This window comes from Osmerus eperlanus, chromosome 6, assembly GCF_963692335.1.
Source record: "Osmerus eperlanus chromosome 6, fOsmEpe2.1, whole genome shotgun sequence".
In the NCBI taxonomy this organism is placed as follows: Eukaryota; Metazoa; Chordata; class Actinopteri; order Osmeriformes; family Osmeridae; genus Osmerus; species Osmerus eperlanus.
Genome location: NC_085023.1, coordinates 12,865,914 through 12,892,773, shown reverse-complemented (window position 1 = coordinate 12,892,773; position 26,860 = coordinate 12,865,914). Strand labels below are relative to the sequence as shown.

At 42.6% G+C, this 26,860-nt stretch overlaps 4 protein-coding genes across 7 annotated transcripts; 1 reads left to right on the top strand and 3 right to left on the bottom strand.

The window, feature by feature from the left end:
• Positions 1 to 573: 573 nt before the first annotated feature.
• On the bottom strand, positions 574 to 9,790 carry nt5c2a (5'-nucleotidase, cytosolic IIa). Of its 2 annotated transcripts, XM_062463576.1 has the most exons (19): positions 9,513 to 9,790; positions 8,955 to 9,076; positions 8,453 to 8,491; positions 7,073 to 7,146; positions 6,453 to 6,570; positions 6,159 to 6,254; positions 5,970 to 6,061; positions 5,629 to 5,686; positions 5,389 to 5,482; positions 5,255 to 5,308; positions 4,982 to 5,065; positions 4,852 to 4,893; positions 4,644 to 4,751; positions 4,467 to 4,533; positions 4,138 to 4,308; positions 3,948 to 3,999; positions 3,683 to 3,743; positions 3,412 to 3,588; positions 574 to 3,013 (listed from the first exon to the last, which is right to left on the bottom strand). In XM_062463576.1, exons 2-19 carry the CDS (start codon positions 9,053 to 9,055, stop codon positions 2,780 to 2,782), a joined length of 1,722 nt encoding a protein of 573 aa, XP_062319560.1. In that variant the 5' UTR covers positions 9,056 to 9,076; positions 9,513 to 9,790; the 3' UTR covers positions 574 to 2,779. The 2 variants fall into 2 exon arrangements, with proteins under 2 accessions (XP_062319560.1, XP_062319561.1); XM_062463577.1 differs by lacking the exon at positions 8,453 to 8,491 and having other exon boundaries at positions 9,513 to 9,789.
• Positions 9,791 to 10,955: 1,165 nt separating this feature from the next.
• On the top strand, positions 10,956 to 13,963 carry inaa (internexin neuronal intermediate filament protein, alpha a). The gene is made up of 3 exons (XM_062463579.1): positions 10,956 to 12,044; positions 13,239 to 13,363; positions 13,448 to 13,963. Exons 1-3 carry the CDS (start codon positions 10,977 to 10,979, stop codon positions 13,653 to 13,655), a joined length of 1,401 nt encoding a protein of 466 aa, XP_062319563.1. The 5' UTR covers positions 10,956 to 10,976; the 3' UTR covers positions 13,656 to 13,963.
• On the bottom strand, positions 13,891 to 19,001 carry pcgf6 (polycomb group ring finger 6). Of its 2 annotated transcripts, XM_062463580.1 has the most exons (10): positions 18,460 to 19,000; positions 18,192 to 18,291; positions 17,998 to 18,094; positions 17,320 to 17,375; positions 17,155 to 17,214; positions 16,859 to 16,976; positions 16,598 to 16,625; positions 16,346 to 16,444; positions 15,453 to 15,539; positions 13,891 to 15,267 (listed from the first exon to the last, which is right to left on the bottom strand). In XM_062463580.1, the coding sequence occupies exons 1-10, from the start codon at positions 18,631 to 18,633 to the stop codon at positions 15,223 to 15,225; spliced, it is 864 nt and encodes a 287-aa protein (XP_062319564.1). In that variant the 5' UTR covers positions 18,634 to 19,000; the 3' UTR covers positions 13,891 to 15,222. The 2 variants fall into 2 exon arrangements, with proteins under 2 accessions (XP_062319564.1, XP_062319565.1); XM_062463581.1 differs by lacking the exon at positions 13,891 to 15,267 and having other exon boundaries at positions 15,452 to 15,539; positions 16,561 to 16,625; positions 18,460 to 19,001.
• Positions 19,002 to 20,823: 1,822 nt separating this feature from the next.
• On the bottom strand, positions 20,824 to 26,641 carry si:dkey-51a16.9 (RING finger protein 122). 2 transcript variants are annotated; one of them, XM_062463575.1, is made up of 6 exons: positions 25,489 to 26,641; positions 23,641 to 23,779; positions 23,169 to 23,211; positions 22,966 to 23,007; positions 22,317 to 22,399; positions 20,824 to 21,869 (listed from the first exon to the last, which is right to left on the bottom strand). In XM_062463575.1, the coding sequence occupies exons 1-6, from the start codon at positions 25,511 to 25,513 to the stop codon at positions 21,749 to 21,751; spliced, it is 453 nt and encodes a 150-aa protein (XP_062319559.1). In that variant the 5' UTR covers positions 25,514 to 26,641; the 3' UTR covers positions 20,824 to 21,748. The 2 variants fall into 2 exon arrangements, with proteins under 2 accessions (XP_062319559.1, XP_062319558.1); XM_062463574.1 differs by having other exon boundaries at positions 23,641 to 23,797; positions 25,489 to 26,640.
• Positions 26,642 to 26,860: the final 219 nt, after the last annotated feature.

Below are 26,860 nucleotides of genomic sequence, written 5' to 3'. Positions count from 1 at the left end.
ACAGTGACTTTTGGACATTTACATGTTTGGGATGACAATGTGAAAGAATGCCAAATTCCTTAGTTGAAAAATCACTATGCTATCAGCTGCTGTACAGAAGCCAACATCTAAAACCTTGAACATGAGAGGATGTTCATCCTCCTGCAAAATCTTTATCTTAACAGGCTCCAAGGACATATAGTCAGGGCCATTGGCAGAGGTTGATATAACCCTCAAATTCCACTGTACATTACATTTGAGTATTTTTGTGGCCATCTTCCTTCCACGTTTTCTCCTACACCGACCTGTGGGTGCGTACGGGCTGTAGCACTCCCCAGTAATCTCCCGTTTTAGTGAGCATGTCATTCACACAAAGAGAAATAGCAGGAGACCTACATGACGAGTAGAACCTCATTCACCAACAAAACACTACCATGGTGGTATGGCTCAAATAAACCAAATGTATGCCTAGGACTGACCAATCACATTCCCTCAATCACAAAACCTCTCTGGGGCATGTCTGTCTTTCCAAACAGGGAGCCAAACAGTGAGTGAATGACTTGAGGGTTTAAGGAAGGGACCTGTTTCACAATATAGGACTCCTTGTAAGGGTACTCAGAACAATACACTTTATTTGAAAGAAAACTGAGCATGCTTAGAAACAAAACTTAAAAACAGAAGAGCATGCATGGAAAAATAAGGCAATTCTCTTTAGGTTATTGATCATTGGTAACAAGAAAACAGGTCTAATCTGTCCAAATTGCTCAAAATATGATTTAACTTGAGGTATACATATAACTATTTTAACAGAGCATGCAGACAAAGTATGCCACTGCATGATTAAGAGCAAATTACAATAAAGATCACACCGATTGGCAACTTGCTTTTCTACAGCAGGATTTTCATCGGGTAAAAATATGTATTTTAATGCAATCCAGTTTAGTTTCTCTTCTCATATAAAACATCCAAACAAACAGGACAATGCTTTACAGTCAAGAAATTCAAGTTAAAACTATATAAAAAAATAAAATAACCCCCATTGATCTGTGCATTTACATTACACTAACATGATCCCTTTTCACAACCTTTGACCAGCATGGGGAAGTTAGACAAACCTTTTTGGAGGGGTTGGGGAGGAAGCTAAGGCAACTTTAAGCGGTTCATGGACCACAAACAATCCTACATTCATTCTCCAGTACAAAGTGGTATGTACCTCAATGATAGCTGAAGTCAAAGGACTTTTCTGGCAGTGCAGAATTTCACCTCACAAGAATGCTGTCCAAACAGCATCAATACAAAACAAAAACTGAACTTGACAGGACCCAAGTCACATGGTTGAAGTGTCTTTAAAACAAATGCCAACGTAAAAAATGAGCAGTTACATTATTATTTTGTTAAAGCAAATACAAAATGCAATTCAGAGTTTTGCAAAGCCCAGTGCTTTAGCCTATATGTTCCAATTTGCTGACAATTCAGCATCTGCATGATACGGTGACAAGTACTGCAGCTAAATGGAGAAAGGCAAGCAGGCAGAAAACATGGCATCCGTTAAGGCAACGTCACAAGTAGCAACCACCCAACCCAATTTAGCAGCCTAGCGGCTAGCGCAAATACATTCCTTTAGGATTCATACAGTAACACGACAAGCATCTTTCTCCTGGATAGTTTCTCTTTCGATAGCTATGAAACGACACTCAGAAACAAGCTGATGTAGTACAGTTACATCCACGTACAAGACTCGGAGGCAGGACAGAGTCAGCAGTGACCAACTCATAGAGGGAAGTGAAGTGATACAACACACAATACTTCACAATACACAATATTGCCCTGGTCTGCAGTCTGTGGATAGAAGGGTTGGAATATTAATGTAAATATACAGTACTGCATTGTACTAATCAGAGAATAACTGACGATGAGAGATACAAGCAAGCATTCTCAGTCTGTTACATAAGTCAATAGGAGGAGCCTTCCCAGTGCTGGTAATCAGATGCTATTGAATGATCTCTAGAGCAGAATTCAGCCTATGGAATGCTAGGCTACTTTGGACCTGTTGCTGCCATGTGTAATGCGATATTTCTATTTATCAAATTCCACCCATAGTGTGTACCACGGCTTTTACATACACACGTTTGTAACCGTGTAACCGTTCCTCCATATGAGCTAAGTCTGTTAAGGGTTCAAATATTAACCAAGGATACATTCCTTATTTAGGGCAGTCGGTGAGCAAAGGATGAAGGTTCAACTATGGCACACTCTCTGCTGGAGGGCAGTGGTAGGTCAGAGTGCATTGCTTGTCAAAGTGTTAAAGAGTAAGGGCTGCTGCGAGGGATGCAGGCAGGGTAAGGGGACACCAGTGACCCCAGTCACCTCCAGCTGTTTGCAGAGGTATGGTGTATGGAGTTACAAAAATACATCCACTCAGATTTCCTCAGTAAAAAAAAAAAAAAGGAACAACAAAATAAAATGAAATGAGCCTTAATGGATATATACAGACGGTCAAATATTCATGTTTACAGGATAGGGCTAACCATACTTATTCAAGGAATACTCCTTTATCTTCATTCTCGTTTCAACCCTCCGTTATTTCACCAGGACATTTGGTAACTGTGCTCATACTGTACACCATGAGCCTCCTCTCATGTGTGCTGTAACCTCAAAACGTGAGCCTATCAGACTCCTCCTACTTCTCCTTTTCTACCGCTCCACCACCCTACTCTTCCTCCTCTCTCGACTCTTCCCCTTCCTCCTCCTCTCCCAGCCTACTCCTGACCTCTCCATTCCTCATGTTCCTCTCCTCTCTCTACTCCTCCTCCTCCTCCTCCTCGTCATCGTCCTCGTCGTGGCAGTGGGTGATCTCCTGGGGCGTCTGGGGGAACAGGTGCGGGGGCTGGATCTCGCTGACTGAGCGCGTCAGCTGGTGGCGCTTGCACTCAAACTCTCTCAGATCCATGGAGTGGCGGTTGCGTGTGGCCAGCGGCGACTCGGTGTCGTTGATGTCGACGTGGGCGTGCTCCACCGTCGACTCGTGGGGCATCTGGGAGATGAGGAGGAGCGAGGGCGGAGTCAAGTGTACAATTAGAAGGAGGGTGTTTAGAGTTGAGTCGTTTCCGGGGGGGTGTTAAGTCCTTAAGTGTTAAGTCATCGTTATAAAATTATAAGGAGGGTATCTGGAGTTGAGTCATTATAAAGTTAAGTTAAAGTAAAGTATAGGTGAAAACAAAAGATATGGCTTTACACATATGCGTGCAATAAGCACATACACACACGCACGCACGCACACACGCACACACGCACACACGCACGCACACACGCACACACACACACACACACACACACACACACACACACACACACACACACACACACACACACACACAGGAAGGACCAGGCTCCTACTGAGAGCAGCGTTGGACGCAGGTCTCTGCTACTCACCAGGACGTGTGCGGCCCTGAACAGGTAGCTGAAGGGGTAGTAGAGGAGGTTGATGAAGGAGGCGGCGTACAGGTCGGCGTAGCGCATCACCTGCGAGGCGAACAGCGTCTGTCTGGAGCCGCTGCGGAACAGGCTCCCCATCATGCCGTAGCACATGTCCATGTCATGGGTCACTTTCTGGGGCGGGAGAGAGGGAGGGAGGGGACACTGTTGGTGTACGTGTCATGACGTGTAGGTGCGTCAAGAGTGTTTGTGTGTCTGAGAGGTGTACCTTAATCCTACGTTGCAGTGAGCTGATATCAGGCCTCTCATTACTGCTGCTGTCCAGATTCCTGTAGAGAGTTTAGGGCTGCCTTAGGGGGGGACCTGAGGAACTGTGATAAACTCTCTCATGGGAGAGTCACATGTCTCATTGCAACTTGATAACTACACGAGGGACTGCTTTGTGGAACTATGGGGGAACCCTCGCGCTCACCCCCATTGCATGATACATCACCACCGCACAATGAGGTCTATGTCAATGGTCCATCACTCACTTGTACAGCTCTGCCAGGAAGATGTCCAGCGACTGCAGTTCCTCAAACAAAGCTGGAACAAAAACACAGTGGGGTTGAGCCCATATGTACACACAAAACATTGAACTCTACAGCATTTGGGGTTCAACTGGTCATGTTGCTGAGACAGAATGTGTTGTATGCAGGGGTGTGTGTGTGCGTGCGGACTCACAGCTCTTGTCGGTCCAGACGTGCAGCTCCTGGGCCAGCTCGGGGATGACCAGGAAGGTCCTCCAGCCCTGGCGCTTCTTAGACTTCAGGATGTCCCCGAAGATGTGGTCCCCGATGTAGACGATGTCCTTCCCCTTGGCCCCCAGCAGGTCACACACCATGTCCGAGGAGCCTGGGGACAATAGAGAGCATACAAATGATCTTTCTTGCCAGACAATGATTTTTCTGTGTAACCCTATAGTGATATCATGATGAAATATGTGCTGTTATCTGGAGGTGATACGTGATGAGGCTTGTCTGTAGACTTCCTGTGTACAGTGAGAGTGTTACCTCCGGAGTACACGATGCCATGCTGCAGGGGTCCTGTGTAGGTGCCGATCTTCAGGCGACCCGTGGTCTACACCAGGTAACAGTTAGCAGGTTATCATGCAAACAGACGTAAAAGGGTAATGTTTCATTGTTCTTTTTGCAATACACACACACACACACACACACACAGGGACTCACTGTGTCAACCTGTCGTAGCACAGTCCCCTCTCCAAAAAACACAGGCTTGCGGGCGTCTACAAGAATCAGGTCAAAGTAGGACTGCCAAGGCCGATGGGGCATGCCCATCTGTAACACACACACACACACACACACAGCACTCGTCACCGACATTGAAATAAAGCACTGATTGACAATGAAGTTGAAGAAAATGTAGGGTTTGCCTAACCTTTGGTCCATGAGTAAAGTCGAACAGGTAGGTCATGATTTTCTACAGCGAGAAATAAGACAGAACCAATTAGGTAAAGCGGATTGATTTCCAAAGTATAAAACGTTGATAAAAGCCTAACAGGCAGTACCTCTGTGTATTTGTAGTCACTGTTTGTGGCAAGGAACACCTTGGCCACTTCGTTCATCCGACTCAGCAGGAGAGGCAGCTTTCCCTTGGTGACAGAAAAGAAAAGGGCCGGGTTTCCCAGATTCGTTAAGAAGCTCTTAACGCTAAGAGCTTCTTAAGAGAGTTCTAAGAACGCTCTTAAGAATCTGGGAAACCCGGCCAAGGTCTGTGTAACAATGTATTGGCAATTAGCTCCTATTTAGCGTATAGTTTCACCTCTATACAGTGTACTTACGTCCTTAACCACATACTTCTCCAAGTTCTCCACTGTCTTTTCTTTAAGGGATCCCTGAGGGAGACAAAACTTCAAATGAGGACTTCACTATGAAGATAAAATAAAGCCGATATGAATAGGGACTTAAGCTTTACCTTGAAGTGGACCCAATCCACTGCATCTCTTACATCCTGGAACATGCTCTTGTAGGACATGAAGAGATCGCCATCCTTAAATCCCGACTCACAGCTGAGAGCAGAGCAGAGTCATGATGTCAAGCGTTTGTGATTGAATTACCAAACCATCGTACATGACTGGTGTGCTACTGTATTACAGGTGATAAGATTCTTGGATATACAAGGACAGACGTGTAGGTTATTCTGCTGTATGTTCACCTGGTGTATCTGGAGCAGTTGGAGAAAAAGTCAACCAGGCATGCGAAGAGGTACGTTTCTGAGGAGAGAGCGAGTGATGACATTCTACACACCAATTATGCTTCTTACCATGTCTTGGAACACCAAACAAGTAAATACAAAAATAGTAATGGAGTACGAGGTACGAAGCAACTGTAAGATGATGTTCATGGCTGTCAGCCATATCTAAGTGGCTAAAACTCAAAAAGGCTAGTCTGGCTAGGATTCAATGACATAAATACCTTATATGTATATACACACGTATAGGCTAGCACCACTAGTGCCAGAAACCTGCAGTGAGGACATGGCATTGTCTTTCTCACCAGGGAGGTTGAAGAGTGTGTTGAGGATGTAGAAGCGGTCTGTGTCTCCACGCTGGATAAACTTGTTCGGGTACATCTCTCTGGTCTCAGGCCTGGTGAGAGGTATTAGGAGTCACAGTGTAGTCACTGCAGACCAAAAGACAAGGAGGGAGAGAGCGAGCGAGCGAGAGCGAGAAAGCAGGACTTTACCCTCTCATAAAGTTGAAACCATGGGCACAGACCAGAATGTTGCCATAGGCATCCACCTTGAGCAGGTTTCCAAACATTGTATCGAACACAAGACCCCTGGAACAAACAGAGAGGGACACCAGATCACTGAGTGAAGTTAGATGCAATACTTGACGAAGACCTTGACGTTGAAGACCTATTTGTAAATAATGTCATCTCAAAGTGACAGCCTGCCAGCTAGCCAGCTCAGTTACACAGACAGACAAGATATAGATAGTCCAACAATTTATATATATATTTTTTTTTTAAACAAACCTGGTGGGGAAGGCGGGGTCATAGACAAAGTTTAGCAGCTCCTGCGGGTACCCTATGGACACGAGGCGCTCAACTGTGAGCTCAAACCCCAGCGACTCATACTCAGGAGACTTATACACTGTGGGGGACAGGAACACAAGATGAGTCTGCCTGTAACCCACGAGGGAAATAACTGAGAGGCACGGAGAGACCACAGTGTACACCTCCAGCAATACAGTCAGAGATTTATGTGAGGTAGACTGGGAGGTTTATTCAAGCGGGGACATAGATTTACAACAGTGTGTCTGCAGTGGATGGTCTAGTAAACTAACACACACATCACGCAGCACCAACGTGTAGTGCGACCAACTTCAGCGATGACCTACAATGGCTGGCATGTTAAACCCCATAGTTTAGTTACCTACCCCTCTACTTAACCCTGGTCTGTGTGTGTGTGTGTGTGTGTGTGTGTGTGTGTGTGTGTGTGTGTGTCTAGAGCCTCCATCAGCAGTACTTGTTTTCAGGGTGGTATCTATAAACAGCCAGCTGTTGCAGCTTGGGTTCCAGTCTCAAGGAGGGCAGTGGAATGAGACAGGAGAGAGCAAGGCACATGCACAGTCAGACACTACCATTTCACTCACCTGCCAGAGTGTAATCCATATCAAAGCCAAAGCATTTGATCTTCTCCATGGCCAAGCTTCTGTTGACAAAAACTCTAAGAGAGAACAGGAGAATGCTGCGATCAAAATACAAGCACAGATAGTGAATATGGAGCAGAAAGAAGTCTGTAAGACAAAAGTCTGGAGGAGGGGAAAAAATCATTACCCAAAAAAAATGAGGTATACCATTTTGACCTTGTTTCAGTTTTATGCTACTATGCTTAATAGCCACGTTTTATACAGCATATATAACAAAATAAGTGGAAGCACCACCATTTCAGACACAGCACATTTGAGAGCACACTTCTTAAGTATTTTTTGGGGGGGGTAAAATAAAACACAATAGAATCACACAACCAAACAAAACACAACAATTTGCATGCAGGTTTGTTTCTACATTAGGTACTCTTGTTAAAAACATCTGAACATCAACTTCAAAGGACCCTCCCATGGCAAAAAAATGATATCCAACAACAAAACATCACCATTCTATTTTGAACTAAAGTGTTAGGGATAGCTACGTTGTAGCTTATGGCTAGAAATTGGGAAACTCAGGGAACACTTTCCTCACATTTACATATTTTATAAGCCTGTTCCCAAAAAGTATACGTTATGGACCCTCTAGCCTTGGCGTAAGGATTGGTGTAAGGCACTAATCAAATAAGCCATTTTTATTCAATTCCTCAAACGAAAAACAAATGGAACGGTGGCAAACAGCGAGTCAGGTGGCAGAGCGGTTAGGGAATCGGGCTGGTAATCTGAAGGTTGCCAGTTCGATTCCCAGCCGTGCCAAATGACGTTGTGTCCTTGGGCAAGGCACTTCACCCTACTTGCCTCGGGGGGAATGTCCCTGTACTTACTGTAAGTCGCTCTGGAAAAATACAATTGTACCAGGAAATGCAGATAGGACTGTTACAATGATATGTTTTTGCTCCTTCACGTGAAAACCAAGTGCAGCATTTTAGATCTGCACTGAAGCTCCGTCCAACAAAGCCCAGCTGTTCAATCGTCTCCCACCCAACTCTGCTTCGGCCTGAAGTTTCTAATATTCAGATGGCATGACTTGAGACTGATGGAGATGAGGTGGTGGGGAAGTTAGGGAGCAGTGTAAACAGAGAGGATGTGGGGGAAGGGAGGCACAAACCGAAAGGGGTCGTGGAAACGAAAGGAACTCACACAAAGACCTCATGACCACCAACTACCTCATGGGACCCTACCCATCACACTAGTGTCAGTATGGAGTTCCATGGTGAATGGAGTTCCATGGGATTTGAATGGGGAATAAATATACATCATGGAGGGAAAAGAAAAGGGTGATTCAGTCAGTAGTCGCAGGTTTCAACAACAAAGGTTTTGGCGTACCTCATAGCAGGATGATTTTGGGCCAGTTCCCTTGGCAAGCTTTGTAATAAGAGAATACATGTGCGATGATGACATTAACCTTCAACTGAAAACTGAGTTGACCAATTCTCCAGCGATGTAAACACATGGATTTGTCTTTTAAATGTGTGGTGTGGTTAATATGGCTTCTTGTTTGGAGCCAGAACATTACCATCTGCAGATCATATAATTTTACATTCACCCTCTGGTACATCAACATGACTGTAGTCAGCCATTTGACTGTTGTGACGAAACAGGGTACATCATGACACACTGTCCAAGTTACCAGACTGTGTTGCAACCTACCATAACTTCCTTTCCTCTGAAGTAGTTCCTAGTACTGTAGTGTAGCACTCTAAAATGTAGATCCAAGATCAAACCTTGACACAGCAAGTTGCTGTTGACAGGAACACTCACACCTCGTCAAAGTACACACATATGACTAAAGAATTGAAAGGTGTGACTGCGTGGCTCGACTGTTTACCTGTGATAGGCTTCACGCCTATACTTCTTCATAGCCACACCATCCATGTTGGCTGGCAGGTCTGCATAGTTCTGTAAGCGGTCACTCCACGAGGTAGTCATCTTGAACCGTAGCAATTATTTCTGACAATATAGGTCACAGAATAAGTATCAGCTATAGCACACCTGATAAGCTATCATCCGGGCAGATGGTTCGTTTTCTAAAATGGTCGGTTTGTTCCGAAATATCTTTGTGAACTGTTTGTTTTAGCTCGCAAGCCGGGTTTGTAGCATGTAGGTCTAAAAACAAGGGCAATGTCGAGATAGCTGCAGAGATTGGATAGAAGCAATCACAGCTAAACAGTAGTATCTGGCTTGGTTGTTGTGCTAATGCTGCTGCTAGCCTAGTTGTTGCAACTAGCCTACAACAAGGAGGTAGAGCGGGCCGTCTTCCTGTTCAACTGTTCGATATACGCACCAACAAAATATATCAAAACGGAAAACTACCTGTCTGGTTTAGTCAGCGTTGCATTATCCATTAAAAGCTAAATAAATACAGTCGAAGAACAAGACAACTTACCTCGACGAATGCGCAAAGACTGAACCTGTTGCAGATAGAAATGCAACATACACAGAATGTATCAAAGACACACAACCCGAAGTTGCGACCTCGATAAACTTATAGTTTGACAGCCACGTTTCTCTTGACGTTGACTATTATTAAATATCTGTTACATTCAATCAAGTCTTTACTAAAGAAGCAAAATAATAAAGAAAGAAACAATAAAAGTGGTGTAATCTAGATTTAATATATCAAGGTTGAGACGACGACGTCATCACAATGCGGAAAGATGTGGCGGTATGTCAGAGCATTCTCTGGGCATGTCTTACAGTCTGGCGGAGTCAAATTGAATGGGTCCGGGGTCATTTAAAAAAATACAGACTACCAAGATTAATAACTGTGTGTAAGCATATATATTTTAAAACAATGACGACCTCGACACCTAGAGTAAAATGAATGCATCATGCACGTGAGGCATTGGAGAATATTTGTATCCAATAGCCTAAAAATATATAAATAAATATATAAAATAGGTATAGGTCTACCAAGCCACAAATCTACCAGGACCTATAGACCTACACAAAGGTCTACTCATCTGTAATGAGTATACCTTTGTAATTCAAGTCGTGGTGCAACCGGTGGGTCGCTATAAGGAATTATTAAATGTGTGACACACAACCATGCCCTGGAGCCATTGTCCATAATGGCCGGTGGTTTGGAATTCCTCCTAAAATATCATAACCTAAAATTAATTAAATTAGGCCTAGCTCCATGCACGGCAAATCCAGTGCTACCTTAAGAAAAACTATAGAATGTTTAATTTGGTTGAAAGCTGTTTATTTTCTCTTCTTTCAAAAAGGTAGCCCAAACTGCCAAACAATAGGTTTTAACCATCATTAATCACCAATACAGCCTACCTATAAACCTATTAGACATATTTCGAGATTAGCCCGTAGCCTTCGGTCGGGTTGGGTTACATTTGTCTTTGTGTGTAATGTAAGCTACATGGTATAAGCCTATTTAAGTCTAACTTTTTGGTTAGGCCTAACACTTTAGTATGGTGTGAAGCGCTCATTATTACGTTATGCAGCTTCTTCGGGGTAGCACTTGTGCAATTTATTTTGGGCTTGAGGTTTAGCAATGTCATTGTGCGATTTTTCTACCGTTTTTGTGTGTTAGGTGATCTAGATTGACATCTTCGTGGTGGTGATATAGCAAGTGGACCGTTCCATCGTTTTTACGCAAGGGTGAAGGCCGCGTGAGCAGAAAGGAAGTCCTAAAGGGAACATTTTACATTTTTTCACTATTTTGCTCAGCTAACAATGTGTGTTTGTTTAATATAGTAATACAAATGACTGCGCTAAATACAAGTATATGTATGGATTATTATAGCTTGTCTATATACTGTGCGTAATTGGGTCGGTCCATTGAGGCTATTTAAGCACTTGCAAAATCCCCTGTCTCTAATTTGTTCACTGCAAAATGAACTACGGATCTGACCATCATGCTTCTTCGTCCTACCGAAAGATATTTGGGGATGCTCCTCGTTTCTCAGCATCACCCTCTCGAATGAGTGTTGCCTCTTCGCGCTGCAGTTCTTTCTCATCTGGCGGACTCAGCAGGTCACTGTCCCTGTCCCGCAAAGCATCAACCTCTGTGGGATACAACCGAAGGTCTGGACCGTCTTCCTCTTTCTCGCCGGTCTCCAGCGACAGTTTGGACCTTACTCAGACCTCCGTTCTTAACAATGAGTTTAAAGTCACCCGAACCAACGAGAAGGAACAGCTGCAGGGTCTCAACGATCGCTTTGCCATGTTTATTGAAAAAGTACGAAGCCTCGAACAGCAGAACAAAGTTTTAGAAGTCGAGCTGGTAACTCTGCGTCAGAGGCAACAAGAGCCCTCCCGCATAGCCGACATATACCAACAAGAGATACGCGAGCTTCGCTTTCAGTTAGAGGAGATAAGCAATGAAAAGTCCCATATTCTCATCGACAAGGATAACATCGAGGAAGAGCTCCAGAAGCTTGGCGCCAAATTTGATGAGGAGGTAAGAGTACGAGAGGAGGCCGAACAAATCCTGAGGTCCTTCAAAAGAGACGTGGACGACGCTACTTTAGCTCGACTAGACCTGGAGCGGAAGGTTGAGTCCCTTCTAGACGAAATAGCTTTCCTGAGAAAGGCTCACGACGAAGAAGTGTCCGAGCTGACCTGTATGATGCAAGCTGCCAATGTGTCTGTGGAGGTAGAGCTGGCCAAACCCGACCTGACCTCGGCCCTGAAAGAGATCCGCAATCAGTACGAAGCTCTTGCGTCCAAAAACCAGCAGTCAGCGGAGGAGTGGTACAAAACCAAATTTGCCAATCTCAATGAACAAGCCACAAGGAGCAACGAAGCTATTCGCGCTAGCAGAGAAGAGACCAACGAGTTCAGAAGACAACTGCAGTCCAAGAGCATTGAGATGGAGACACTTAAAGGCACCAACGACTCTTTAGAACGACGCATAAGAGAAATTGAGGATGAAAGCAATTTGGAAATTGCAGGCATGCAGGTATACCTATAACGTGTTTAACCTCAGCTATAGTCATACATTTGGATATTCTGGATCCAAAAAGGATTTTATTCCGACGAAAACATAATTCCATCCACATGATATACATGCATTTTGTAATCTGTGACTAGGTTACGCAAAGCTTTAATCTTTTGACGCAAACTCTTTAAGATGAAACAGTCGTCAGAACCAGGAGTCGACCAGAGTCTCTGTCCATGGTTCTGAAACAAGCGCGTGTGGCGCAAGACTGCCCATGCCTATTGATGGATGCTTTCTAACGTCAACCACACAGCAGGGTCATGTCATGCGTCTATTGAATCACTTCAATTGTAAGGCTTAACCCTTGTGTTATCTTCGGGTCATTCTGACCCATCAGTCATTGTGACCCACCGTCGTATTGCGACAACTTTACCGCATACAAAAACAAAGTGAATCATTTTCTTTTAACCGTTGGGCTGTCTCAGACCCCCCACATTGCGAAGGTTAAAATAAAATTATTTGTATTTGTTTTTGTATTGGGTAAAATTGGGTAAACACAACGATGGTTCGTTATGAACCTTTGGGTCATGTGACCCGAAGGCAGCACTGGAGTATGTAGTTGTCAAATTGGTTATCGTTTAGGCTTTTTACATTTGCGTAATAGGTGACGTCGTCGTCTTAATGACCAAAATAAATTACTCTAGACTGACGAGAGAGCAGTGCACTTGACTAAACTAACCCCCATATCAGACTAAACCTTAGCCCTTACCAAATCGGATTAGTGATCATCCGTTTTCAGCCTCGGTCACGGTAAGCAGGAGCAAGGTTTCCAATCCTTTCCCTGAAACCTCCCGCCATTAGATGAAGCACGCAGAGGTAAGACCACTGTCCAAATTGGTCCATAACCGAGAGGAAAAAAAAACTTAGTCCTGTGCTATTAGTGTTACCCTCCACATAAACATCTGACACAATTCGAACGAGGGTGACACAGTTGACACCTAGGTCATACTGTGAAGTGTGAAATTCCCATATGAATGAACCAGTCTTCAATCATTGATTGAACTCACAACATATTCCCTCTGCTCCCTTGATAAGCGTTAGCCTTGCAATTGAAGTCAATGCACGAGAGCAACTGCCCATAAAACACTCCCATGAGAGTGAGGTTGCTTATTTTACATTCACATTTCTAATATCTTCCATTTTTCTTTGAAACAGGATACTATAAACCAACTGGATAGCGAACTACGCAACATGAAGATCCAAATGACTCAGCACCTCAGAGAATACCAGGATCTGCTCAGTGTCAAAATGGCTCTTGACATTGAGATAGCTGCCTACAGGTACTAACTACTGGGACCGTTTAAGGACCCATCATTTGATTGTGTTGTGGAAAAACTCAACATTATACTTTCTGTTCTTGCTAGAAAACTATTGGAGGTGGAGGAGACTCATTTCAGTACAGGGACGTCCTTCACTGTTTCCAACCATGGGACCAGTCACTATGGTTACCAGCCACGACTGTCCAGCTCCTCCCATAGTAAGACGGAAACCACCCAGAAGGAGACTTTCAAGGAGATCACTGAGGAGAAAGTGGAGAAGCACGATGAGGCTGATATCAACTCTAATGGCTAGAGCCTTAGTGATTAAGACAAGAGACTCTTAGATGCAGAGCAAATGTAAGTCTTCATACATCTCTGAAAATTGTATCTAGTTGTATCAAACCGTCCATTGTATACAGATACATAGTATGTCTCATTTGTGTTATTGTTGATACAGTATGTTGGGAAATATTTACACTGTAAATATAATGGAGTAAGATAAAAAAGTGTTTAAAAGAAATGTATTTTAACAATTAAAAAATAAATTTATTTTTGTGAATTAGTATGAAATGTCTATTTAATTTCTTTTATTTAGTCATGACTGGAGCCCTTCTATTAGAATAATAAATTATGTACATAATCTCTGCAACAACTTTTCTCTACTCGATTTCATAGTGAAACACAATGACAGTTGTATCAAAATCAAAACAGACAGAAAACATTCATTTTCCTCCAGCTCACACACTGCTCCAATATTGTACTTCCACAAATGAAAAGCCTGAATTGCAATAACTAACCAGGGACATAAAATGTTGTACATTGATCAAGCACCTTTTAAAATGTTCATCTTATGAGTTTTAAATACACTTCTAAGTCAGTGGTTCTGGAAAAAAGGAAATGCATCGGAGATAACATCTCCTGCTTCAGGTCAGTCCTGGCTCAGTCACTAAGAGGATGATTCTGTGCACTGGTCGGTCTTGGCACATTTACATACACACAGCAAACTCTTTCCTCAACTAAACCTTGGTAAATCCTATGTATAACCACTAAGAGATGATCAGTGCTATATTCAAACCTAAACCACCATCAACTTAGAAAGAACAGTATGAAAAAGTGAGTACATCAGACAATTATTCACAATTGCATAGTTTATTTGTTACAAACGGCATGTAAGAATCCCTATTTCATCAAATCTCAACACTATCAAAAGATCTCTAGAAATGTCCTTCAAATATTTGTCAAAATATCTGTTTTGGAAAACTTGTAAATTATATTCAAGACAAACATAAAATAAATTTACAAACTCTTAGATGACTTATTGAGAAAAAGAAAAAACACAGTGGAGACAGTATTGAGAACAGAAGTGACACTTTAACCCGTAACCAAAGTGTAGCAAAACCACAAGTCTTTGGTAGTAATACACTCTAAACATGAAGGGTGCAGTATAGTATCATATGTATAAACAAACAGAATCTCAGTAAGGTTCTGCCGGTAATTTCTGACCTGAGAAAGGTTTCTTTCTAGATAGAAATATACAGACCTGAAAAGGGTTCTGTTAGAAACCCTTATATAGAAGTGACTAGTTACAAATTGCTCTACATAAACCTAACACCCAAGTGTAGTATTTTAGGTACTTTGTTAAGCCCTTTAAATCACAAGTTAATGGAAGCCATAGTGAATTTAAACTACAACCAAGCAATTAAATATCCCTGGCTTCTGAAAGGTGAGCATCAGCTATATTTGACCTTTGACAGGCATGAGGAGCACAGAACAGTAGATGAGAGAACTGGAAAGAAAGAGGAGTAGAAAAGAGTGCTTCAATGTCTGAACCTCAGCACCAGTGCCAGTATGACATCCTTTCTGCTTTGGTCTTCTTGTGTCTATGAAGGCAGGACCAGTCCAAAGTGAAGCACCAAGAGACCATCCTGAAAAAGAACCCAACAAAACAAATGCAGTTTCTGTTCAAATACGAGTCAATGGCATGACTTCACTCTCATGCAGTCTTTATCAAAAGCTGTCTTCTGCTTACATAATACAGCTTTTAAGATCAGACATAAGACATTCTGTTCTGGGTCCTGAGGCTAATTAAAAGGTTGTACACTCGGTTCACCTGTAGTGCATTCTCTCCCATGGAATCCTGGACCTCTTTAAGTGACTGGTAGCGGTCCAGGAGGTGGTCACCACACACCACATCCACCTGGAACACATACAAGCACGACACTGTAGCCCTATTTACTGTGTGATATCTTGGAGAGCAACACACTGTATTAAAACATACAGGGGAGGGAAATAGGGGGGCCGGTGTTTTATTTTCTTGGTTTTGTGTGGTGAGTATTGAACCAGGCAATTCATTCTCAATGTGGTACAGATCCAAAGACGACTACTTTTTTTACACTCATTGATTTATGAAGAAGTTAAGACGGCCCCGTTTGAGTCAGCCCAGTGCTGAGTTCCAGGTTCTCCTGTGTCTGTACACTTTACTCCTCCCTACATTACCCCTGACACACAGCGAAGTTGAGTGCCAAGAAGTCAGCCTAATCCGCTAATCTTGTCCAACTGTGTTACAGCTAAATATGCTCCATGGCTTTGCTCCATGGTGGCAGGGATCTCTTAGAAGGGTGTGCTACCAGATCCAAGGGCAGCTTTCTTCGCTATTTCTGAGGTGTATTTCGGTGAGGCTACCTGGGAGATAATGTAATATTTGAATCCACTCCGATGCAAACTAAATGGACTCATGCCTTGGCGCACATGTGTATCTTCCATGTGCTCAAACTTCCCTTCTATTCAATGATGTGCTCTTATTTGAGCCCAGATACATGCGTACACATACTATAAACACATTTGTATTTGTAGTCTCTCACAGTAGAGCACTTTCGCGCGTATACCCTCACAAGCAGACTGATGCGGGACTGATACACACAAGCCTTGCAATCTTGTTTCGACACATCTCACTAAAGAACTCAAACGACTGGTCGTAGTTCTTTTGCGGCTCCCTCCCCAGACCTGGCAGGTTGAGCTGAGTTCCATCTTCCTCCGGATGAACAGTTCAACGTGGCGGACGGTGGCTTCCCCAGATACTCGCACGTACCGTCGCTCCAGCGGCTGGTCAGGGACGACAGCGGTGTTAGGGCTTAAATGTCGCCATCGTCTCACATTTTGAGGACATTGTATTGATAATTCACTCACTGTTAAAAAAGAAGTATGCATGCATTAGCTACCTGGCGTACTACTCAGTCTTTTAGGTGGTGTTATTACCTTGTAGTTGTCAATGCCTTCTTCCGCTCTAAAGAAAAGAAAAAAAAAGTAAATGTATACATGTGAATGTATACATTTTTTGGGGGGGCTACTTTGAGTGCTGCAAGCATTGTATGCAACACTGGAGAGCCATCTACTGGGGGGAGCCGGAACGACGATCCGACGGCGCGTCACCATGGTCCTTCATGTGCCGCTCCAATTCACTCCTTAAGACGAGAGCAGTTTGTACGTTTGCTGCTTGGGCCGAGTCAAGACACTCACCCTACAAACTCCAGCAACAGGGACACGTCCAACTCAGGAGGCATTCTGAACACAGACTGGGGCAGCAGCTCCTTCCTCTGCTTCTGGCTCTTCAGGGGGACCAGGGGGGAGGCCATCACTGGAGCCACAGGGAGAAAGACGACGGAAAGACCAGAATGTTCCGTTATTGGTGCACCTCGCAAAGCTGGACATATGAACACCGAGGCACCGGCTCCTGAATCTAAGTTTCATTGAGTCTCAGAAAAAAAGATCTTCAGATTCAGGGAACGTTTGGTGACCCGTGCTATATACTTTACCTGGTTTAGGCACCTCGAGTCCTCTTTGCTTGTAGAAATCCACCATCTGTGCTCTCTCCACTGGTGACACATACAAATACAATGTTTAACCGGTACAGGAGCAATTCATATTGTATAACATGGGAGAGATGAAAACAAAATGAAACAACATGAAAGCTTACTTACTTTCCTCAAGAAATGGCAGCATCTTGTAAACAATGTCCTGCAACTGTCGGTCAGGTCTGTGGTGAAACAAATTCAAGATATTCACTACCCATGGATTAATTGGACAAGGTGTGGCATATTGTTTTCTGCTGACACCATAATCAACCTTCATGCCATTACCCTAGCTAGAGGGAGGTTTTTCTGTTAGATATCCGAATGGTGACAGTCTCTCACATACGCGTGTCAACGCCATGTGGGCACACAACAAACAATTACTATTGATAACAAGGCTGTAAAGCTAAATGGTCAGGTTTTACTTGAATAAATGTTCATGTACTGTAAATAAGTGATAAGATGTGAACAGGAAAAAACTACTTTCAGTTCAGGGTGTTAACACCAGTAGTCCCTAGTGACAGATGTTTCCCCATACCTGCGTCAAGACAGCCTGCTGCGTTACAGTTAATTTCCCAACAGGAGGAGGGTTAACATAGAAACAGGCTCACATGGGAAGCCACTCCAAACAACATTAAATTGTGGCATGGAGAAATGTCCTCTACAGTGTTCCGCTGATGCTACATTCTTAACCTCCATGTCAAACTCTTAATGACTATAAAACCATTACAGGACAAAGTAAGGCTTGCAATCTTGATTGTACAGTAGACAGATATGATGCTGACAGTGGAGGTCATACATTCATACCTTATATTGTAAAGAGGTTGTGTTTGGTGCACCACAATGCTGCAATTTGGACACCTGTTGCTGTAAAAGAAATGCTTGACTATGCAGCTTTTACAAACTGAAGAAAAAGAATACATTGGTCAATTATTAAGACAAGTGAAATGTTATTGTTTTGATAATGTAGTCAATGTAGGTGATATGATTTCATAACTCACAGGTGTGAAGGCACTCAGTTATGGTGGTTGCATCAATAAGGAACCCACAGCAGAGAGCACAGCGAATGTAAGGATAGAACTGGTTGAGAGGAAGTCTGGGCTGGGAGATGATCGAAACAACGTTCCACCATTCATTAGGCTATCATTTACAGAACATTCAGAGTTGTATAAAATTGCCCACTAATGTCATAAACGTCACTAATATAAAATACAACATTTCGACAGCAATATTAAATATCTTCATGCATACTAACAAAACACGACATACTTCATCCTCGGAATCCGTATCACATTTAATCGCGGTCTCATTTTGCAAGTCCGAGGCACCGGTGTCGCTAAACAGATCACTGCTTTGTCGACTATCCCGACCATCTGTTGGTGTTGACACTCTAGAAGACTGAAGCTCGGCACGGATACCGAAGGAATGCGTTGTCTTTTCCATGATTACACGAATTGAGTGTATCACGCCAAGATAGACATATTCTGGCAATCAGGAAACCTGTTTGCTTACAGAAGTCCAACGCTCGCAACCTCGGGGGGATTGGTTGGTAAGCTACAGTGAGCTAGCATTAGATTCTTGAGGCTAGCTGGCTCACGTGCAAAACATAACAGAGTGATAAACCTTGCACACTAAATACATATCTATATACTATGTTCAGACCTTCAACTCATGTCAAACGTCCCTTTAAAACAAAATAAATCCCTTCTAATAAACAAAAGTAAACTTATTCTGGTTGTCACATTAGCCAGTTGCTATGGCTAAATTTCCCTCGAGTTTCAGTAGCTTCCGGGATGAGTGACGAATTTTGCGGTAAAACGAGTAGCCAATTACAGCACAAGAGGAGGGGCCAAGGTCAGGAAGAACAGCCCACTGACTATTTTATGTTAGTTGGCGTAGGCCTAACTTCTGGATTGTTTCTTTGTGTTTGCACAAAGAAAGTGAACTGGAAGATGTTTTACAACCAACTACTCAGAAACAGGAAATAATTGTGTGATAGTTTTGTGAACAAAAAGAGAATCAAGCAAAACCTCTGATGATTAGTAACAATATATTTGAGCATCAATACATATACAGTATTTATCACATAAATGAAGCAAAGAGAATGTTTGACAAGACACAGTTTATTATTACCAATAACCTTCTGACAGGAATTGACTTGATATATATGCATTAAAAGGTAAGCCCTGACATCGACCAGTTGCGGCAACTGATCTTGACCACTAGGGAGCACACAGTTGACCATGTACATATCAGGTATGAATTCAGTTTTATTTGGTAAGTTATGTGCTGACATTGACCAATTGCGGTTAATTGCAGTGGGCCCACATCAGTGTTTTGTTGACTCATTGTGTAGTTGTTTTACCTTTACTAAAAGTCAACACACCTAGCATCAGAGTATATTGGGTATAGTCTCCATGTTCTATTCATACAGTGTAACCACTTGAATTAATCACTCATGTTAATCAATGACAAAGACGGAGTCAGATGGCTGAGTGGTGAGGGAGTCGGGCTAGTAATATGAAGGTTGCCAGTTCGATTCCCAGCCGTGCCAAATGACGTTGTGTCCTTGGGCAAGGCACTTCACCCTACTTGCTTCGGGGGGAATGTCCCTGTACTTACTGTAAGTCGCTCTGGATAAGAGTGTCTGCTAAATGACTAAATGTAAATGTAAAGAATGGCTACAGTGTGGATGTGGAGTAGCCTGTGGTATGCAAACAACTACGATAGGTTATAGATTCTTTACACATTAGCGGTGGTGTGTGTGTGTTTGTATGTGTGTGTGTTGGGACATGGATAGTGCTGGATCTTGCCTTGTGGGACATCCCCAAATACAGCAGCGAGTCTGATCAGCACAGGCACTTATCCCCTCATTTCTGAAGTATTCATGAGGCTTTGTTCAAAGTATCCACTGGCAGTGAGAAAGCAAGGAACAGAACAAGATCAACAGTAAAACTGTGTGCCATTGATACATACTGTAGTCTTGTTTGTGCATATTCCTCCACATGTAAGCCCTTAAAAGGTTGTGCCTATGGAAATGATGAATGTGTTTACTTTACAGTAGTCTAACTATTTGTCCTTAAGTCAGTCCATAAAATATTGTTTCTTCTTAGATTTATTTGTAGAGTAAGCTAAATGTAATGAACTGTAGACTTTTTATATTTGAATCGATCACTCCGGCTGTACTTTTCTTGTAAGTGAAAACCTGACTATACATTATTACAAGATTGTCCCCTTGACACACTTAGCAATCATTACTATGTAAGAGTGGTATCCGTTAAATCCACCAAATAAAAGGGCTTTTGTTGGTTTCTAGATCAGTCTTACGCAAGGCCAAAACGGTCAAGTTAGATCCAGCTGCAGTTTATGCAAGACTGGATGCTGGGAACTGTGTCAACATTCTTATGTCCGCATTGTAGTTTATTCTAAGAAAGGGGAAATTTTTCTGAAGTTTAAAACTATTCCTTCCAATTCCTTGATTCAGAGCTTGACTTCTGTATACATGAAATACATGGTAAATTATAGTCATTATACTATAAACTTAAGGTGAATTAGCACTTAATTGACATGACCAGACAATGATAACTACATACATAAAGAAATACACATGTCCTAGCAAATAAAGATACAAAATCAAGCAAACATTTTATGTTTAATGTTTCAGCCTATGTATTTGTTTATGTTTTCATATTTTAGCTATTGGGCAGTGCATACACAATACAAAAATGATTTGCAGAGGCCACCTTGGTATATAAGAATGAAGAAAGTCAAAGCCCTCAATATCACTAAACACTACACTTTATTCAAAGCCAGTTATAATACAAAACAACTCCTTAGAAATAACTTAAAGACTATGTATATATATTTTATCGATGCATTATTTAGTGACTGGGTTTTCTAACCCTAAGTCATAGTTGGATACCTCATAGGCGAGTGACGGCAGTTGTGAGAGTGGCATGTATGTGTGTGTGAGGAGGATTCTCCTCCAATCAGGCCCCAAGTTAATTATTCCACTCTCAATTGAAGGAAAGCCATCTTCATTTGGCTTGGCATTGTGGGGTGAAGGGTATTGACTGTGTTATGGAAGACTACGACTGAAATACACAGTTCCCAGTTCTTTCTTAGATTCCTTGTCTTCTTTGTGGATATCCTTATCTTCAAGCAGTATGGTGTGGTTATAGGATTGAGGCTCTTTTTATACCCTGTATGTTGGGTAGATAATGTTTGCTTGTCCTCCAGTGCACATACAGTATATCTATTTCCTCTAACATTTTCCACACACACAAATACACACACACCTTCCGGTTGGTTTCTACAAATGTTCAAAGGGCTCTTAAAAGACTTTCAAGGGGTGAGGTGAGTTTGAACATGAAAGATCCATCCGATCCAAGGGGCTGTATTTATGATGTAAAGTCAGGAAAAGGTACCCTTATGTATCGGGGTGGGAGATTCTCTGGGATAGATTAGTGGTGGTGATGGACGTGGTGGAACCCCTCTGCGCCCCAGATTGGACACTACTCTTGATGGAAAGGTGCTGTGGTGGGCTCCCTCCACCTTCTCACACCTGCAGGGGGCTCTGAGGCCCTTCGGCCTCTTGCGGCGGGTCTGGCTGCAAGCGGCAGATGGGTTTATTGCACATGGGACACACGCTACGGATCTCCAACCATTTCAGAAGACACCTGGAGAAAACGGACGTGGGAAAAGATGACATTGCGCTATTTATTTGGAGAGGAAAAAGAACACAGTACTTAACTATTCTGCATCTTGCGGCATTGAATGCTTGCCTCTCAATATTTTCAACAAGGGTGTCGTCATATATCTGTCTCACATAACACATCTCAATGCAAACTGCAGGCTAAAACCAGCTTCCATCAGTATGCAAATATGTGAACTGGAACAGCAAGTCACAGACAGTCACATCAATAGCACCTGGAGAGCCTAAATATGGGATCTGTCCCTATTTTGCACCAGGCTGCCTTTGTTCTCGCTGTGAGGGTGTTCCTTAGCTGATCAATTTGCATCAAGGAATGAGGTATGGGAATGTCTGATGTTTAGGGTTATGACAGTGAAATAGACAAAACAAAATGGTGTATGGTGTATTAATGGTGTATCGCATTAGCTCTTACTTCTTGTGAAAGGCATGTGAGCAGGGACACACTCCGAGCTCATCTCGGCTCCGAAACTCTTCTAAGCACACTGCACAGGTCTGCTGTAATACAGAGGATAGACCATGTTAGCCCATCACCATGCCCAGTCACCATAACCCTGTCACTAACACATTCTCCACATTCTCCCTCCGTGAGCCCATTTTGAAAATGCTAAGTCAGCCCACCAGCTCTTAGTTGTGGATAATCAACAACAATGTGTTCAGATAATGCACAACTGCAAGGTGGGAAATGGCCCATGGTGGAAACACACCTTTTCAACAGAGACACATTTGAGAAGAGTATCGTCAAATCTTTTACTTCAGTGATCTCTCCTTGCAGTCCCCAGCCTCACTCATTCAAAATTCACTATAACCCCTCTCCTCTAAGACCATGCAAATGTCAGTCATCTCATATTGAACAAATGTTCTTTTATTCTCGTCTCAAATGCTGTAAATACTGCGATAGCGAAGCCTCACTCTCACTGTGTTCCTTTTTCAATGGTCTCAGTCATGATAGTCAGTACTCCAACTTATTCACTGATGACATGGCACAACAGTAGAAGGAACCTGAAAAGGCAATGGTACTCAATAGAATTACAATGGCTCAATGGCGCTCAGACAGTACTTACTCCAAGAAGGCTCAGTTTCTTCCCTGCCCCTTTCAGAACAACCTGAAGACAAAGGCACATTCATGAAACAGTTAAGCAATTTAATGACTTTGCATGTAAACATACGTACAAGCACACAATGTTGATTGTGTCCTATTGGAAGAGAAGCTCCCCAATTAAGCTACAGTACACTTCTTGATTTAGTTATGGTACAAACTGAATACCTCATTATAGCCATACTGCTCTCTGGTGCCTTGTCGCCTCAACCTGTGAAACACATGATTTCAAATAGTTGTGTTGATAACCTTTCAAAATAAAGGATTTACTTTGAGCACAAAGTCTAGAATGATTTTATCCTAGCACAATGTTATCCACAGACTGTGTAATATCTTATTTATAGGATCTACATGCATGTTATTGTTACCATTCAACTCCCAGATCACAATCTCTATTCATGTCCTGTCATGTAGCAGTTTTGTAGCAATAGTCTAGCAGACTGGAATCTACTCTGGTGCCAAAGTACATCATAGATATTTAATGTCTTATTAAATTTGTAGGTATAAAACAAATCTTGGGAGAGGTTAGGCTAAGAAAAAATGTAGACCTACCGAAGATTCCCAGGGACTATATTGTAGAACACAGCCAGTCTCTAACACATACACATGACACAGGTGGCAGAACACTTGTTTGTCATACCGAAAGAGATAGCAGCAGAAGATGAGACTGAGCATGAAGATGAAGAGGCCAATTCCCAGGATGATGACATAAACGTTGAGGGGGAGGTGGTAGATTTCTTCAGACGTCATCTTGCAGTAGGGGTCGGAACTCAGCAATCCTAGACCACACAGACATCCTGAGCGAGGGGAAAGGGACAATACGTCCCACACATCAGGCGATAGGGCAACGGACAGTCATTGCAGATGTGTTGGTCCGCCTGTGTTTATGCATTCAAAGCACATGTGAGGAGCGTGTGTGCATATGTATGTGTGTCGGTTTGCAACACGTACTGTATGTTGGACAACTTATGCATTCATAGGCTTAAAACAAAGCATACAACAAACCAGTTATTGAACATTTTATGTGGCGTGCGTGTTGATTTGCAAAGAGCACAGGGAGCCTTTTTAATGAGAGGAATTTGTCTTTTAAATTAGGCAAAAACAAATTCAATGGCATTTGAAATAAGTATGTTGTGACTGTGTGTAGACATTCAAGCGGCACAGAGGACAATTTACATGGTTGGCAAGCAAAAAAAGAACTGGAATTCAGAATAACATAAAATTGTTTGCGTACTTTAGTGAGGAGTAGGAGGCCTCTAATGTTCTATAGTCTTCTGTCCCCTACTGGATTCATCTTTTTCTGTGTGTGTGTCTTTGTGTGTGTTTCCGAGGCTAGGCATGCATATTGCATACTGTAAGACATTCTGAAGCCTCTTGTTTCACACTGTATCAGTATAACAATACTGCCATTGTGGAACTTTAGTAAGTTGCATGTTCCTGAGTTGCTTCAACTGACAAGCGAGATGTTGGTAGGAGGGGAGTGTTTTACTGTTGTGTGTGTTGAAGCAGCTCTAAAACTCAAGTCAAACCAGTGTGGCTGTTGGTGTCTATGTGTGTTTTTTAGCGCAGTAAGTTCTGTAACATATCCGTAGCCATTCAAGGACTCTTGTTACTTGATCATGGGAGAAGACAATCCTTGCAGGCTAATCTGTAAAGTATTCCACAACAAATGTCCACCAGAAGAGAAACATTAAATATGTTCCCAAATGTCAATATTAACAATGTTATTACAACCAATTGGAATTCTCAGACTGAAATGCTTCCTACTTGTGTTTCAGTCTGGAGAAGTGCATGACAGTGTATTTAGAGAAAGATTCTATGGGTCTACAAGATTTTACATTTGACAAAGTAAAATGGCATGAAACCTTTGAAAGTAATAAAAAAGATTTTCCTTCTATCCCCACTAGGAAGGAAGATCCAACATTATAGCCCTGAGGTCAAAGGTCACCCATAGTCTCAGTAGGGTAAAAGCACTTCCTGGTTCAAAAGGTCATTATTTGTCCATTTGAAGTGCAGGCCAATAGGGCTACTTCAGTTTCAAGTCAAAGGAGGGGGCTGTTGGTGGCTGCGTTTGGGTGAGGGAGGGGATAACTGTAATCTTAGCAGGATGTTAGTAAATCATTGATAGTGGAGCTCTAAAAGGTAAGCCACTCTCTTAACACATGCTGTCTGGGAGAGTGTTTAGTTTAGGACTCAAGTGGAGTTAAAGGGAAATACACATGTTCAAAATGAAGAAGAAACCTACTGCAGTGTTAACTGTTTTTCCTAACCGGAATTGACTGGAGACCTGACCAATAGACTACTACCCAAAATTCTAACCCCATCCACCTGATCAGCAAGCAAATAAACACATTCTCCAGAATTGACCACAATAACTATTGGCCATGAATGTTCTGTATTTACCTGCACAAACCACCATGCAGATCAGTAAACAATTAGTCCTACAATGATATAAATAGGATTTTACATACATATAATGAATACTCACCGTTGCACCACTGAACAGGGTGCATGAAACCAGCCTCTGGTCTTCAGAGACACCAAAGAGGGAGCTGTGGATGGAGGTCAATGTTTTCAGCCACAATCTTTGAAGATGTCACATGTGGGAGGTCACAATTGTCCTTGGATTTTTTTTAGGCGCTGACCAATGAAGTTGATTGTACTGTGATCGATCTATAAAAGTCTATATGATTTCCACCTCTCAAGAGCAAACCCTTCAAATACTATAAGATTTTTGATCTCTGGTTAATGGATTTCGTGTCAGTTCATATTGTTGAGTGAGCTTGTACGAACGCTCCTTAAGGAGATCTCTGGTTCTCTACAGTCTACTGAGAGATTTTAAAGTCAAGTCAACCATGCTTATAATCCACTCATAGTACTGACTTCAGACTAAATACGAATTATGACAATATTCAAGCAAAAACTGGATCTGGAAATGGTCCTTCTTCCAGACACATGCTCAAAAGAATTGCAGATAGATACTGGATGCAGTAGACGGAAAATAAATGCGTATTGCATTTACACCCCAAGCATAAACAATGACATCCAGATGATCTAGCCTTGTTTATACTGTGGGAGATGGTCCTCCAATACTTGTAGGTTACAGCCTCGTCAGTGACATTGATGATAGTCAGAACATAACCCCAAAAATACCCCCAAAATCCTGAAAAAACATGTAAATTACTGTTTTTGCTTTGTCTCCCTTCAAAACATTGCCACAGAGCTTATCTCCCTATCCTAAAGTCTTCAGTTTGCTTTTTTCCACTCTTTGATCCCTCGTTTTCTTTCTGATTCTTCTTGCTACGATAGTTATACGGCTGTGAAAATATGCCTCAGCCAATTACAGAGCAAACAAATAAAGGACGCGAGCGGTTCCCCGCGGTTCAGCCAGCGTCACGCCCGCACTAGCGTTGTCCTCCCGCCGCCCCTGTCAGCCCCCACCATCTGATCTGCTTCCTTCGTTCTTTTCGCAAAAAAAAGACAAAGCAGGGGCGACGACGAAAGGGTAAAAATAAAAGATTAGTAATTGAAGTCCGTACAAATACCCTCTTCCGTTATCACTCCAACTCTCTGCTTTTCTCTCTCTCCTTAATGGTGCCCAGCACTTCTCCTCCAGCTCACAGCAGTTTGTAAACAGATCTCTGCTCATGTGATTCGCTGTCTGCATCACGACTCTGCTTTCACCCGCCCCTCCTTTCTCTCCTCTCATTTTGTCTACCTCCTTCTCTGACTCCACTTTCCAGCTGAATGTTGAGGTGGCCGCATAAAATAAGGCACGCTCACTGATAAATACAGGCATAAGGGTGACAGGAAGACATGGAGGTAGGGAAGAAACAGCAACAAGGAGAGAAGAAGGAGTG

What these genes read in the sequence shown, in the direction of transcription:
- si:dkey-51a16.9 (XM_062463574.1), bottom strand. Translation starts at nt 25,513, where the DNA reads ATGCACCCTGTTCAGTGGTGCAACG. An exon ending in AGCAGTATGGCTATAATGAG is followed by an intron (nt 23,008 to 23,168) that starts GTATTCAGTTTG and finishes CTTTGTCTTCAG; the next exon opens with GTTGTTCTGAAAGGGGCAGG. An exon ending in AGAAACTGAGCCTTCTTGGA is followed by an intron (nt 22,400 to 22,965) that starts GTAAGTACTGTC and finishes TCTGTATTACAG; the next exon opens with CAGACCTGTGCAGTGTGCTT.
- pcgf6 (XM_062463580.1), bottom strand. Translation starts at nt 18,633, where the DNA reads ATGGAAAAGACAACGCATTCCTTCGGTATCCGTGCCGAGCTTCAGTCT. An exon ending in ATACGGATTCCGAGGATGAA is followed by an intron (nt 18,292 to 18,459) that starts GTATGTCGTGTT and finishes ATCATCTCCCAG; the next exon opens with CCCAGACTTCCTCTCAACCA. An exon ending in AAGGCATTGACAACTACAAG is followed by an intron (nt 16,445 to 16,597) that starts GTAATAACACCA and finishes GTCCCTGACCAG; the next exon opens with CCGCTGGAGCGACGGTACGT.
- inaa (XM_062463579.1), top strand. Translation starts at nt 10,977, where the DNA reads ATGAACTACGGATCTGACCATCATGCTTCTTCGTCCTACCGAAAGATA. An exon ending in TGGAAATTGCAGGCATGCAG is followed by an intron (nt 12,045 to 13,238) that starts GTATACCTATAA and finishes TCTTTGAAACAG; the next exon opens with GATACTATAAACCAACTGGA. An exon ending in ATTGAGATAGCTGCCTACAG is followed by an intron (nt 13,364 to 13,447) that starts GTACTAACTACT and finishes TGTTCTTGCTAG; the next exon opens with AAAACTATTGGAGGTGGAGG.
- nt5c2a (XM_062463576.1), bottom strand. Translation starts at nt 9,055, where the DNA reads ATGACTACCTCGTGGAGTGACCGCTTACAGAACTATGCAGACCTGCCA. An exon ending in TGGATTGGGTCCACTTCAAG is followed by an intron (nt 5,309 to 5,388) that starts GTAAAGCTTAAG and finishes TGTCTCCCTCAG; the next exon opens with GGATCCCTTAAAGAAAAGAC. An exon ending in GTGACTACAAATACACAGAG is followed by an intron (nt 4,894 to 4,981) that starts GTACTGCCTGTT and finishes TTCTCGCTGTAG; the next exon opens with AAAATCATGACCTACCTGTT.